The sequence below is a fragment of the Topomyia yanbarensis genome, chromosome 1 (genome assembly GCF_030247195.1).
Source record: "Topomyia yanbarensis strain Yona2022 chromosome 1, ASM3024719v1, whole genome shotgun sequence".
In the NCBI taxonomy this organism is placed as follows: Eukaryota; Metazoa; Arthropoda; class Insecta; order Diptera; family Culicidae; genus Topomyia; species Topomyia yanbarensis.
This window is the reverse complement of record NC_080670.1, coordinates 59,671,318-59,686,361: the sequence shown is the minus strand read 5'-3', so window position 1 is coordinate 59,686,361 and position 15,044 is coordinate 59,671,318. Positions and strand designations below refer to the sequence as shown.

Below are 15,044 nucleotides of genomic sequence, written 5' to 3'. Positions count from 1 at the left end.
CTGTGTTCCTAGTTCTGCAATCAGATATCTGAATTATGAATTCTTATTTCTGAGTTCCTAGTTTTAAGTACTGAGTGCTGAGCTTTGAGTTCTGAGTTCTAAGTTTGGAGTTCAGAATACAGAGTACAGTTTTGTGAGGTCTGAATTCCGAGTTCTAAGTTCAGAGTTGTAAGTTTAGAGTTCTGAGGAATGAGTTCTGAATTCTGCGTTCTGAATCATGAGTTCTAATTGTATGTTCTGAGTTCTAATTTCTGGCTTCTGAGTACTGAGCTCAGAGTTCAGATTTCAGAGCTCTGATTTCTAAGTTCTGAATTCTGAGTTCAGAGTAATGACTTTCGAGATCAAAGTTTTGAGTTCTGAATCCTGAGTTGCAAGTTCTGAGTTCAGATTTCTGACTTCTAAGTTCTCAGTTCGGAGTTGTATGTTCTGAGTTCTGAGTTCTGATTTCTGAGTTCTGATTTCTGAGTTCTGAGTTCTGAGTTGAGCTCTGAGCTCTGAGTTCTAAGGCAATAGTTCTGAGCTCTGAGATCTGATTTATCCCTTCTTTGCTCTTAGTACTAAGTTCTGAGTACTGAGTTCTGCGTTCTGAATTCTGAGTAAGCTCTGAGTGCTGAGTTCTGAGTGCTGAGATCTGAGTGCTGAGTTATATCTTCTATGTTCTGAGTTCTTAGTTCTGAGTTCTGAGTTCTGAGTTCTGAGTGCTGAGTTCTGAGTTCTGAGTTCTGAGTTCTTAGTTCTGAGTTCTGAGTTCTGAGTTCTGAGTTCTTAGTTCTGAGTTCTGCGTTCTGAGTTTTGAGTTGTGAGTTGTGCGTTGTGAACTCTGTGTCCTGAGTTCTAAGCTGAGTTCTGAGATCTAAGTTCGAGAGTTTTGAGTTCAGAATTATGAGTTATTAGATCCAAATTCTGAGCTCTGTGTTCTAAGTTCTAAGTTCTATGTGCTCTGTTTTGAGTTCTGTATTCTGAGTTTTGAGCTCTGAGTTCTGGTTTCTGAAGTTCCGAGTTCTGAGTTCTAAGTTTTGAGTCCAGAGTTCTGAACTCAGCTCTGAGCTCAGAATTCGGAGTTCTAAATTTTGAGCTCTAAAGTTCTGCAGTTGAAAGTTTTGAGTTCAGAGTTTTGAATTCTTTTTTTGGAGTTATGAGATCAAAAGTCAGAATTCTGTGTTCGGAGTTTTGTGTTTTAGGTTTTGAATTTTTATCTTTACGTTATACCTTTAGGGCTCGGAGAATCAAGTTACGAGTCATGATTTCTCAGTTTCGAGTTAAGTTTGGAGGTTTGAGTTCTAAGCATTGAGTTTTGAATTTTAAGTTATTGGTTTAAAGTCCTAAGCTCCGAGTTGTAACTTTTAAAGCCTGGTTGTGAGTAACGAGCTCTGAGTTCTGCTATGTGAACTTCTAACACGTATTTATGAATTCTAAGTGATTAGCCGACAGTTTTAAGTTTTGAGGTTTGAGTTCTTAGCTCTGAGTTAAGAATGCTGACTTCTGGTTTCTAGCTTCAGACGTCTGACTGCTGAGTTCCACGTTCTGAGTTATGAGTACTGAGTTTGAAGTTGTGAGTTCAGGGTTCAAAGTACAAGGTTAGAGTTTTGAGTTCCGAGAGCTGAGTTCGGAAATCTATTTTAGTTTTATCTTTCAAAGATTTGAGATCGGCATTTTTTAAGTATTGCACTTTGAGGTTTGAATTTTGGTTTTTAAATTTTAAGTTCAGGGTTCTGAGCCAGTCACGACTTCTCATTTTTGAGCACGGAGTTCTGAGCTCTGGAGATCTCAATTCGGAGCTCTTCGCCCTGATTCCTGGATTTCTAGCGGTTGGTTCTGAGTTTTCTAACCTCTGACTTCTGAGTTCTGCGTTCTAAGCTCTGAACTCTGAGTTCTGAGTTGTGAGTTTAGAGTTCCGGGTTCAGTTTTGAGTTCCGACAGCGGAGTTCGGGATTATATTGTTTTATTGTTGATCTTGAGATCGGAATTCTATAATCCAAATTCGGAGCTCTAATTTTTGAATTTCGAGTGGTGAGTTGTACGTTTTAATTCTATGTTTAAAGTTTGGGGTTGGGAGTTTTGAATTCTGAGTTTGGAGAGCCATGTTCTTTATTCTATTTCTAGATCATTGAGTCCTGAATTTTAAGTTTGAGTTTTTGGTAATGAGTTCTGAGTTCCGAATTCACCGATCGGAGTTCAAAACTCACACCGCAGAACTCAGAACTCGTTACTCAGGACTTAGACCTCACAAGTACTAAGTCACGAGCTCTGAGTTCTGCGATTTGAGTTTTTGAACTCCGAGTGTTGAATTATAAGTGATTAGCTTGAGTTTTAGGTTTTGAGTTCTTAGTTCTGAGTTCTAACTTCTGGTTTTTAACTTACGTCCACTGACTTCTGAATGCTGCGTTCCGCGTTATGAGTACTGAGTTCTTAGCTGTGAATTCAGAGCTCAGTTCAGGTCACACATTGTTTTGAATTTCGAGTTCCGATAGCACAGTTCGGAATTCTATTGTTCTGAGATTTGAGACTGAAATTCTGTGATCAGAATTATGTGTTCGGAGTTTTCTGTTTCAAGTTCTGAAATTTTATTTTTAAATTTCAAGTTTAGGGTCTTGAGTGAGTTATCATTTTAGTTTTGAGCTCTAAGTTCTCAGTTTTGAGTTTGTATAGTTGTGTTTCGAGTTGTGAGTTTAGGGTACTGAGTTTTTAGTACTGAATTCTGATCTCTGAGTTGTGAGTCCTGCCTTTCGAGTTTTGGGATTTGAGTCCATCAGGATTTATCTATTTCAGCTTATGCACCTAATTTCGTGTTTCTACGTTTCTGCCTTTTCTATGTTATCAAATGTAATGTTGTTTGCACATGCTGGCTTTCAATGAATTTTTATTTTTATTATTTTGCTGGTGTTGCATTTCAAGATTTTTGCAAGTATATTTTTTCTAGTATTTTTGATACAATGGGTATTGTGGCTGGACTGTTTTTTTTTATTTGACTATTGATTATTCGTTTTCTGGGTTTCATCGCTTCTATGCTATTTTTTTCTTGTTGCCCTTTTCTGATTTTCTACATTTTATGCTTCTTCATTTTGTAGCCGTCCGCTTGTGTTTCTTTTGCAGAAATTGCTACTAGTATTGATTACTCATTTTCAGCGTTCAGTCCCTTTATTTCAGTTTTGCTTTCTTCATTTCTTTTTAGTTTTTTAGCTCTTTTCGAAAATTTTATTCTTAAGATATCACTCCGCTTTTTCAGCTGTTAAAACTTGATTAGCGCTTCCGATGTTCTGCCTTGCATGTGTTCTCCAACTTTGCGGATTATACTCCTTTGTGTGTTTTGCTCTTTATGTTTTCGTATTTCTTCATGTATATGTTCCTCTCCTACTTTACTGCTATTGTTGTTGTTTTTCGCATTGTGTAGTAGCCCGAGCAGAGTCTGATATTAAATTGACAACTAAAATTGATGTTGTGATGTAGTAGGGAATGATTGCTCAGGTTGTTATCATTTTGGTCGTTTAAACGGTTAAAAGATCAAAATCGAAAGCAGAAAAATTGCACTATGACATCAAACAGAAAACTATTTATGCTATCAGTGAAAGCAAATTGAAAACTAATTGAGATGGTGAAATATTTCATTGATAACAAAATAAGTAATCAATTTGATGTTTGTCCAAGAAATAGAAACAAACATTTTTTCTAAAAATGTAAGCACATCAAAATGAGATCAAAATATGATGTCATATCTGAAAAAGTTTAAACTGATATCAAAATAAGATTTCAATTTGATGCTTGATATCAAAATATGTTGTCCATTTGCTGTAATTTTGATGTTGGACTTTGCTCGGGAGATTATTTAAATTTCTATTTTATTCGAATTTTCGATTGAACGGTTATTCTTTTTTTTGGCTCCGTTGACCCTGATTTTGCTGTATCTTAGCATGTTTTTTTTCATTTTCTAAGTGAATTATACTTAATCTCTTGATAATGTTTTCCTTTTCCTGTTATTTTCTCTTGTTCATATGCATTTAAGAGTTTTCAAATTGCACAGTTTTGCAACATTTATTGTATTTTGTTTTCTTACCTATAACGTTCTTATTTTATCAGCTTTTGGCACATTTTTAGTTTCTTTGTTTCTGTTGTATTTTTGTTCCTTTAATTTTTTTATTTTTATGCTTATTTTTGCCCTGCCTTTTCAGATGCTTTTTACTTTAACTTTTGAATATTTTTGGCCGTTTCTGCATTCTCAACGATTTCTGCGTTAATCAACTTTGTAAGTTTTTGGAATTTTCTATGTGTACCTCATGGTTTCGTGCCATGATCGTAATTTTTATACCTTTTTAACATTAGTGTTTTTGTGTAAATTTAGGCAATTAAATTTTCTGGTAATTCTAATATTTTACTAGTTATTTACGTTAGTCATTCTTTTTGCGTTTTGTATTTTAAGCAAGTTTTAAATATTGAATTCTGTGCTTCAAATTTATAGTTAACTGTTTAGAGCGTAGACGTTATTAGAGTCCAGGTTAGTATAGAGCTTCAGGAGGTATGGAGCCACAAACATTGAGTTACGAGTTTTAAGAGCTAAGATGCATTATCCAGTTGGAGATTAAAGATCTAAGCCATTTTCTCTTTTATTTTACACGAGAGTTTCCAAATAAACCTATTCTCAAAAAAAAACAAGAATGATTTTTTATGTAGACCATAGCCTAAGGTTGAAATTTGTTTACATACAGTTACACCTGTCTTCGCACCGATTTTGCCGTTCAGACAGACCTAATCTTTGAAATGGACAAACTTTCCGCACGTAACATTTGTCATTTGCAAAACATAGTCCTTTTTGCCTGCCCTGCGCCACCGAGGTGACGCAGACACAACCCCCAATCAGCGCACGCAGATGGCCTGAAATGGCAATTACTTTTCTTTCCCCATTCGAACAACTCCAAAAAATCACAGATAATTAGTACGGACAATCCCCCACCCTCAGGCAGAAATGCAGTCTGAGCGTAGCGAAGCGAAAACAGCACACGAACGGTTCTGTTGCTCGGCGGTGCTGCCACATTCACATTCTTAGTTTTAAAATAAATGGCCAAGGTGTCCATCCGAGCAAACACCGGAAGTTGGTCGTCTAGCACCACGCAGCCACACAACGAGTGCACGGGGTCGCCGCCGTTTTGAGCACTTTTGTGTGTTTTAAATACCGGTTATTTTTTCCGTCGGATTCTTACAAAAGGGGGTGGGGTGTAGGATTCGTGAGGTGGAAGGTAGATTCTGGGGGTGTGGAGGGCAGCAATAAGGAAAACATGTACTTTCACAGCTAAATGAAAACCGAAAGGAAACGAGAAAAAAAATAACACGAGCACAGCAAAGTAAAAAAAAACACAACACCATCGCCACTTACCTCTTCGTGTTCCCGTTGAAACTTTTCCTTTTTCCTAAGTGCTTCTTGAATTTTAAGCTGCATACCGCCGCGACCGGGGAAGAAAAGTGGAATTTTATCATCCCGCCAAAACAAAAAAAAATCCAGAAAAAAAACGAAACAAAAAACATAAATTGAAAAACCATGAAAATATAAGAGTTATTCTGTTTTTATATGCAGACAATGACAAAGTTGCTGGGAGCGGGAACGGCGAAATTTAGCAATAAACGACCACCGCAAAAGAAAAGCGCGGCGGATTGCGGTGGCGACCAAAACTTTTCAAACGGAATGGAGAGAAAATAATTAAAACTAAAAAGTGAAACAATTTAAGCACTTCGCAAAGGGTCTCGATGAGGGAGAGTCGGCTTGAATGATGGTGGGAGGTGGGAAATATTTATGCCCTTAACAAATTTCCGTCCTAAAATGTCCGTTCTGTTAGGCCGGACCCAGCTCGGAAAACCGGAAGTGAGTTCCTTTTTTTCTTTTCTCCGTCATCTCTCCACTGCGCACTAGCATTTCGTGATCAAGTCAAGACTCACCCTCTGAATGGTTTCCTCGAAACTTGGCTGTGGTCCACCGCCGTTCATTTGAAAATGTCTCAGTCTTTCGTTCTGCGGCTGTGGAGAAAAAAAAACAAAGATAGGAAATGGCATCAGAAATGTGTAGCGTCGTTAGCATTAAGTCATTTAGAATCGCACCGCGCGCGCACCGGTGGCACTAGATTGGGCGTCCGAGTAAGAATCCCATGAATGCCGATGGGGAATAGAGTGGCCTAGAAGCAAAGTTTTCCACTTTCGAAGGGCGATGGGGAAATTTGCATAATAAATTAAAATAATTTCTTTCCATTTAGTGACTTGAGATTGTTAGTGTCGTGGAACAGCGTTGTTGCTGCATTCGGGAGGAAATTGGTCAAAGTTTTGTTTAATAAATGAATTGGTCGAGTTGTTGTTAAAAACGGTTAGAAGGAGAAAAATGCCCATACCCCCAAAACCGACCCGAAAAGAATTGTTCACAAGAATACAAGCATTCCTTCCAACAATATTCTGGAGCTTGTATGTAGTATAAGAAACCTCCTGGTAGAAAAAAGGTTTATGAAAATATAAAACAGATAACATATTTCGAATGAAGGTCAGGAAAATTTTAAGGTCAGTTGAACCAACAACCGATATGGGACCAATGTATGACAAAGAACTAATGTTATAACATCAGCACTGTTGTTTCGTGGGTAAGGCTTCCTCAATGAGAGAACCTTAATAGTCCCAACAATGTTTCCAGCGTTTTTTTCAGTTTTTATTGCTAGTGTTGTGCATTTATAAACATGATACATTAGAAAAAGAAAGGCTGGGTACTTTGGATTGGAAATTGAAATATAATAGTGACCCGTTCGCGATCAATAGTATAGTCAATACTCGAGATTATTCATAGTGTAATACAAAAAAGATTAATAAAACATTCGACCGGTTATACACAAAGCTTTAATTACTATAAGTTTGCTGGAGTTGTAAAACGGTCGGTAATCTACCCAGTAAAAAATTCAGTTACCGAACTCCCCGCAAAACACTAGATATTGGTATTCGATCGTCACAAAAATACATGCGCAACTGTATAATGAGTGATGGATGCCTTCTTCACCGTTTGAAAAAGCACGACTACCAAGCAATTCTAATCAAATTCCACAACTTTTCATATATAAATTTTGATAGGAATCCCGCGGCGTCCAATGCCTCTGGGAATCGCGTTTTACCTAATACCGGAATACTCCGGGTGCTCAAACCCTCGTAACTCTGGCCACGGATGCGTGCAGTGGTCAAACCAAGTTGCTTTTGGTTTCTTATCAAATTCCGCAACTTTTGATATATAAATTATGATAGGAATCCCGCGGCGACCAATTCAATGCCACTGGGAATCGCTTTTTGCCTAATACCGGGAGTACTCCGGGAACTAAAACCCCCGTAGCTCTGGCCACAGATGCGTGCAGTGCACCAAAATAGTTGCGTTCGATTTCTTATGAAATTACGCAACTTTTCATATATAAATTATGCTAGAAATCCCGCGGCGACTAATTAAGTGCCTCTGTGCGATGGACAAAAAGAATTACATGCCCAACTAAGTAGGGGCGATGAAAATCCAGGAAGCCATATTCCTACTGCTCTCTCCGAACGCATGCTTATCGTTCGACTAACGGTCGACAAATGAGACATAAAAACACATGCGGGACTTATGCCCCATGTTTGATTGTTCTCATAAGTGCTCCATATTGATGGCTCTGTTTAAAATAGACTTTCAAATTTTCGGTTTTTCTAAAAAAAAACCGGTTATTGCGTTGTTCAAGTCATTCAAACTTCGAAATTGAATACTCCTAATTTTGTCGTAGTCACCACAAACATTATGCAATAACTCAATTCATTTATCATGCATAATGCAATTTGATAGATATTGATGTGAAATGCATGGTTCTATGCAAAATAATGGATATTTATATTTTAGACAACTGCATATTATCAATAGTAATAATTGGGCCTTCACTGCAGATAGTCATTCGTCTTGGGAAAAAACACAAAATGCAATGACAAGGTAGCTTTTATCTTCGTTTGACTTCAGTTGAAGATTGAGTTCTTCATAAAGATGTTGAGCTCCGGAAAAACCTTTCCTGCATTAAATTAGTTATGGAATTTGCGTTTCGACTTCGTCTCATCAGAATCCGACAATAACTTAGTGACAGGACTAAGCTAGCGCCGGATTGGTGCTAGCTCCGAAAACGCAGAAACAATTTGTGTTCCTGAGCAAGAAGCTCATTTAAAGCTGATGACATCACACTTGACTGGGGGTTTGCTCAGTTTTTCGGAGCTAGCGTCAATCCGACGCTAGCTTAATCCTGTCACTAAGTTATTGTCGGATTCTACTGAGACGAAGTCGAAACGCAACTTCCATAACTGATGTAGTTAGAGGTTTTGTGCTTTTCGCGTGCAAAGATGGTTTTAAACAATTTTCTCCTTAATGGAGAAAAAATTGTTTTTTACAAAATTGATCTTTACTAAGGAGAAATGAAGCATAGTGCTCTCCTGAATAAAGCCAGGGGCGCGAGAGAACCTCCTAAGCAGCCAGTCCGGTTGTGGCATCCACTCTACTGAACAATGATTCTAGGTGAGCTAACAGATTGTGACTAATAAGAGGACTGTCGGGGAACTGAGAATCGCTGAGATATGATGGAGGGTGGGCTAGCATATTTAGTAAACAAAATGTTCTCACTCTACCAACTAGTTCTGCTGTTGCGAAGGGGGATGGTGATGGATGCGCTAGCTAATCTACAGCCGGGCAGTTTAGCCCTTCTTCGAAGACAACATTCCGGTAATCCTAGATCGAGACCGCGAACCGTGATGAGAGATCGGGGGATTTCCGTAGTCTTAGAAACCAGGCCAAGAAGGCAAACAATGAATCAAAAGATACCAACTAGCCTGCCTTTCTGTACGGGATCTGCTCATGGAACTGTGGAGAAGAGTGATTGCCCTAACCGACAAAAGAAGACAAAACATGTGTTACATTGTGACTAAAACAAAGAAGACCGTAGAAGCTACACTATCAACTTCACGCCAGATAAAAACCTGGATTATAACCATTTTTTTCTGGCCACTGTGCTGACTACGGGACGGAGCAATCCTGCAGAACTTGACGACGTTAGCCTTCTTCGTTAAGTTATTTATCCCCGCTTCACAAGCGAGAAGAATTAGACGGTTTTAGACGGATCTGGGGAGGTAATCCCTTTCCAGGCAACAGGTATACAGCACTTACAATTCCCATCCCGAAGAAATGCGAGGAAACCAAGAGGCCGGCTGACTCCCTAGCAATCAGTGTCCTGCTCTGCATTGGGAAGACGATGAAAAAAAAGGTAAACAGACGCCTTGATGAACAAGATCTTCTCGACCGTCGCAATTTCGCATTCCGGAAGGAGCTCGACATTGACCTAGGCGGACATCGCCATCATAAATCTCGCCGAGACTTACAACACGTGAGCAGGTGCTTCACCAGTTGTACCAGCAGGATGTTTGCGATAATTAAGACTGTTTTAACAAGCACTACCAACTTGAGTCTCCCAAAGCTCAATGCTGACAATCACACTATTCTTAGCCGACATTCCTCCGGAAGGCATGTAGGTGTTCATTAATGCCAACGATATAATACTGGTAGCTATCAAGAAACGGATAACTATGGATAACATCCATAGTCGCCTGTTCTACGGCCTTGAGATGACTAGTCGCAATTGGGAGGGTTTCGTCGATATCCTGGCATCGTTGTATCACAGAGAAATCAAGCTGACTACGAACGCCCAGCAGCCACACCGAAACTGCTTACGTTGACACCGCGGTACTTCCCTGCCAATGGGCACTGGGGTGGCCGTTCTGAAACGATCCGTGAGGTTCGTTCCTAAACACGATCGTGACACAAGCTTAGACAGTATCCAATGGTGCATGAGGGACAGGTATGAGCGGCACTGGAGTAGAACTCGCACATCTCCTATCATCAGTCTGCTCAGTTGTCTCAAAAACACAGTGATTTATTTTAACCCAAAACATGCGGAAACTCAAGCAGGCGAAAACAGTAAAGCGTACAGCAATGATGTGTTTTGTGGTGATCCAAGATCTTCATTTTGGCCATATATTTATAATGATGAATTCCCCTTGAAGTGAGATATTTGTACCATTTTTTTATTAATTTCGTTTATTTGATAGGCACAAATGCGTTAGCTTGGCGGTGCCAAATTCTTTTGTTTTTACATTTTGGATATTTTAAAACCAGGAGGTTACAATGTTGAAATATTTTTTTTATAAAAGAGAAAAAAAATTGTTACAAAGTAACAAAACCAAGATGAAGTCTTCAGAAATGTTAAGGGACTTGTTTTTGCGAACATCTTCACTTAAGACCAAAAATATCTATGTATGGTACTCTCGAAGTTATAGACCGTTGTTTGTGAACGACCCCTTAAACTGTTTTAACATAACTTCTCGAATATCGTAGATAAAGCTTCAGCATGCTCTAGAGTGTTATTTGTCTTGTCAAGATATGTATCTTTTCAGAAGAGAACATTGGTCAATCTCTTGCGACTTAGAAGCTATTGGGTAATTTTTGTTAAAATATACGAAAGTAACCCTATAAAACCGAATGAATTTCACTTGTCTCACGTTATCTCCAGTACAGTTATAGATGATTTGAAAAAACTGCTGTTTTTCAAAAAATGCTCCATATCTTCGAAAATACTCGAGATAGAAAAAAATATGCCTTAAGGGAAATTGTGTATTTTGATGATTGAAAAGGAACTTCATAGAATATATAAAACTCGTAGGATTGACAATTGAAAAGATCTTTAAAAAATAGTTTTAGGGGTAAACCAAATATAACGAGCTATTACTTCTAAAGCATTTAAAGAAAATGCTTATTATGTTCAGCCAAGACATTCGCGAAAGCAATCTAAACAACTTTCGCAAAGACCAGACCATTTCTACTACAAAAAAATTAATTGAAAAATCTCAAAAACTTGAAACTTGAAAGATTTTTTAAAGAAATTAACAAGAAGGAAGCATACATACCGTAGCACCATTATATGATTTATTATCAGATTCAGAATGTTCGTCCATATTTCTCTGCCTTCGATAAATAATCGCGAAAGTAAACAAGAAACATTGTTTGCAATACGCACACTTATTTGAAAATGGCCTCACGTCGAAGTGTAAATTTTCTTTACTCTGTGAGATATACTTTTTACGCATTTTTCTTCGACGTTGACATTCTATGAAATGCGTTAAATATACTCTTCGTTCATAACTAAAATCGATCCACTTTTTGACGTATAAATGGTGTGCTCAAAGATGCGTGAAACATTGTCATTCAATGGGTAGTCTACATTTACCGTGTAGCGTGTGAGTAAAAGGAACATGTGTTTCGTGAGGAAAACAAAAAAATTGCGCTGCAAAAACCGGTTGAGGTTAGGTATTTCGTGAGGCAAACAAACCAAACCCCTTTTGGTTTAACTTTGCATCTGTGGTTGTACATGAGCTGTCAGAGATCTTAATGTTTTTGAAGTAGAATACTTCTAACGTTTCAATTTGGGTCCCGTTTCAAAAATTTCAGTTGAGAAATTTTCCCAGGTTTGAAATGCGAATATCTTCTGTTCTACTGATCGAAATCGCAATATTTTTGCAATATCTGATCGGAAATTCGTGCACGTATTTGGTATTAAATTTCGGAATTGGTGCGACTACTATAAATAAACCAAAACAAAGATTTTTAGAAAATCCTTCGAAAACAGCGATGAAAATGCGCAATTTGCAAGCACATCTCGATCTCACGCAGAGCCGTCAAAAAGGAGCATGTAAGCGTTTCATTACATACGGGAATGCTATATATACAGGTCACGCGAGCTTGTTTTGTATCAGTGGGTGCTCGCTTACCACGCGAGTAACATGCTCGTCCGGACGGTTCAATGAGCGGTATCATGTTTGCGTTCCCTACCAAGCGTCATCGCAAGGTTCTTCGTGATAAAATCCAGGGAATCACCAAATTCGGCGTCTGGCTCGTCGTGGTGGTGTAAAATGCATTTCCGATTTAATCTACGAATGCTGATGGTGTGCAGGAAAATGTCATCCGAGATGTCGTGACCTACACTGAACACGCCAAGCACAAAACTTCAATGAATGTCGTCTATACTCTGAAGCGGCAGGGACGCACTTTGTATGGATTTGGAAGTTGAAAAGGTAGAACTCACTTGTATTATTATAAAAAAGGCCCTTTTCATGGCCACCAAAATCCTTTCAAAGAATAAGTTTGCATTTTCTGTTTCACGGCCTGTTTCTCCCTGGAGAGCAATTTGGGTTAAACCCTAAATTATGATTTATTTCAGTACGCAAATTGCAAATATGGTCAGAAACAAACTGGAATGAAGTGGAAAACATTTTTACTAGGCGCATTCAAAAAAGGTTTCAAATCTCAAACATTTTACCAAGGTGCCGTATTACATTACTCTCTTTACCCTGAGTGTTCGATAATCTCCGTATTGGAAACACAATTTCAATATTGTTCTTGGGAAGCAGTACGGCTTGGATATTTGGCAACACACCGCCCTGAGCAATTGTCACTCCGGAGAGCAGTTTGTTCAACTTTTCGTTGTTACGAATCACCAGCTGCTGAAGACGTGAGATAATTCGTCTTTTTGTTGTCACGGGCAGCATTTCCTTCCAATTTAAACACTTTAGCAGCAAGGTATTCCATTACAGCTACTAAGTAAACGGCACTCCGACGCGTTCAACGCAATTTGCTTGTGTATCGACCAACGAAGGGGAGGAGCTGCGAAGAATACATATTGAGGACAACACAAAAAAGGACGAGCTTACGCTGTGCTGTACTGCCCATATATGCATTAGAGTCCCATATTGAAAAACAGCAAGCCGAGAAAACCGGTATTCAAGCTTTACATTTTTCATTGAGCCTTATGGATGGAACAACCATGTTTTGGTATTTTTTTCGATATTTTCTGAACAAACCTGGTAATCTTATTTGTGCGTTATGATTCAGTGGTGATACAGAATACAATCCAACAGATATCTCATTTTCGACAAAAAGCCATATGGGACTCTTATGCTTATATGGCCCCATTGGGCAGTGTAATCAGGTATAAAAACTCAGCATGCTGTTGCTCACTAGGGTGGCACGAGGATGTATGAAAAAAATTGAATACCGCAGAACCAAGTTAGAAAAATTCGTAATTCTTCAACGAACTCCTACGCCAAATCTGAATCAAATCTGTTGGAGCATGTTTTAGCACAAATGATTCTAAGTTTGTTTATTTATTTATTTCGTCAATCTATGTAGACTACAGATTTCCTTAATTACTAATGTGTATATTTCGTGAATTTAGTATAAATGAAGCAATTTCGGCTTTTACAGAATCATCCTCTTACGCGTTAGAATTTCTTTTGTGTATAAAATATTGCTTTAGTTTCAGTTTAGACATTGTAAAATCAATTGAGTCGCAATAGTGATTATAAATAGACATCATTCGATTTATGGGGCTATATTTTGCATAGTTTGTGCGAAAAGGAGTTATTGAAAATATACTTCGATTTCGTAGCTGTCGTGAAGGTGCATAAAAGTTCAATTTGGATAAAATTTCAGCTGAATCGATACGATGCGAAACGATATTATTAATGAATGAGAGCATTGCAAATTCGCGACGCTCGTTTAATGTTTGAATATTGATAAGCAAGCAGCGTGCTTCATAAGATGGCAGAGGGAATGCTGTCCATCCTAATTTACGAAGGGCAAATAATAAAAACTGTTTTTGTACCGATTCTATTCGTTCTTCATGTCTGCTTGAAAAAGGGCACCAAATAATACTGCAATATTCCAATATCGACCTAACATATGCAATATATAATATTTTTATTGTATAAGGATCTTCAAAATGATAGCTAAAGCGTTTTATAAAACTGAGCATGTTGTTAGCTTTGTGTATAATTGTGTTATAATGATCAATAAAATTTAACTTTGAATCTAATATAACACCTAAATCCCTAATTCTTTCACACTTTACTACAGTCTGATTTCCTGAGGTAATCTCAACATTCGGTGTTTGTCGTTTTCGACTAAAGGTTATTGAATTACACTTTTTCACGTTCAGTTGTAAGAGGCTTTTTTGACACCACATGTGGAAAATTTGTATTTCGTTTTGAAATGTATTAATATCCTCGGCATTTCTTATCTCCAAATAAAGTTTCATATCGTCTGCATAAATTAGTATTTTCAGTTTTTTGAGAATGAAGGAGATATCGTTCACGTATAAAATAAACAATAGAGGGCCTAAATGAGAGCCTTGTGGAACTCCTGAGGTGACTTTAATTGGATTAGATTGCTTTCCTTTAAATTTAATTATTTGCTGACGTTCGGAGAGGTATGATTCTAACCATGTAAGTAGCCCAGGCTCAATGCCGATCTTTGTCAATTTATAAAGTAACATTGGGATGTCAATGCGATCAAATGCTTTACTAAAGTCTGTATAAAGTGCCTCCACGTAGTTTCCATTATCCATTGCAATCAGTGTATAATTAATAAATTCTAGTAAGTTTGTTGAGGTCGAACGACCTTTGAAGAAGCCATGCTGGAGGTTGGAAATTCTGTTTTTTATTTGAAGAAATATTTTTTCGTTAATGATTGATTCGAAAAGTTTCGGAATACAGGAGATTATGGCTATCCCACGATAATTACGTACGTCAGATTTTTTGCCAGATTTATATATAGGCACTAAAAAAGATTTTTTCCATATTTTAGGGAACTGTCCAGATTGCAAAGACATATTAAACAGCCAGAACAATGGGGCAGTTAACTCGGTTGCTAGGTTTTTCATAAATAATGGTGGGATTCCATCAGGGCCAGAACCTTTTGATACATCTAAATGTTTTAGAGAATTGAAAATGTCTTCGACTATGACATGATTGACACTAATATCCAAAGGAAAATCGGGAAGAAAAGCGAAGTAATCGCGATCACGGTCTTGTTCAGAAAAAGTCGTATATATTTCTTGGAAGAATGTTGCAAATAGGTTGCAGATTTCTTCCGAGCTATCACGTACGTTGTCATCCAAGTGCATTGTTGATGGGAAATTGTCTGATTTTAA

General features: G+C 37.9%; 1 protein-coding gene across 3 annotated transcripts in view; it reads right to left on the bottom strand.

Annotated features, from left to right (window-relative positions):
* LOC131677719 (sterile alpha motif domain-containing protein 5) overlaps positions 1-15,044 on the bottom strand; it is a 668,233-nt gene that overhangs the window by 123,537 nt on the left and 529,652 nt on the right. For all 3 annotated transcript variants that reach the window (XR_009303417.1, XM_058957719.1, XM_058957720.1), the window contains 2 exons: positions 5,923-6,000; positions 5,366-5,422 (listed from right to left, as the gene is read on the bottom strand). Coding sequence is in view for 2 of the 3 variants with exons in the window: in XM_058957719.1 (XP_058813702.1) it covers positions 5,366-5,422; positions 5,923-6,000 (135 nt within the window). In the remaining variant the exon portion in view is untranslated. The remainder of the gene's footprint in view (positions 1-5,365; positions 5,423-5,922; positions 6,001-15,044) is intronic.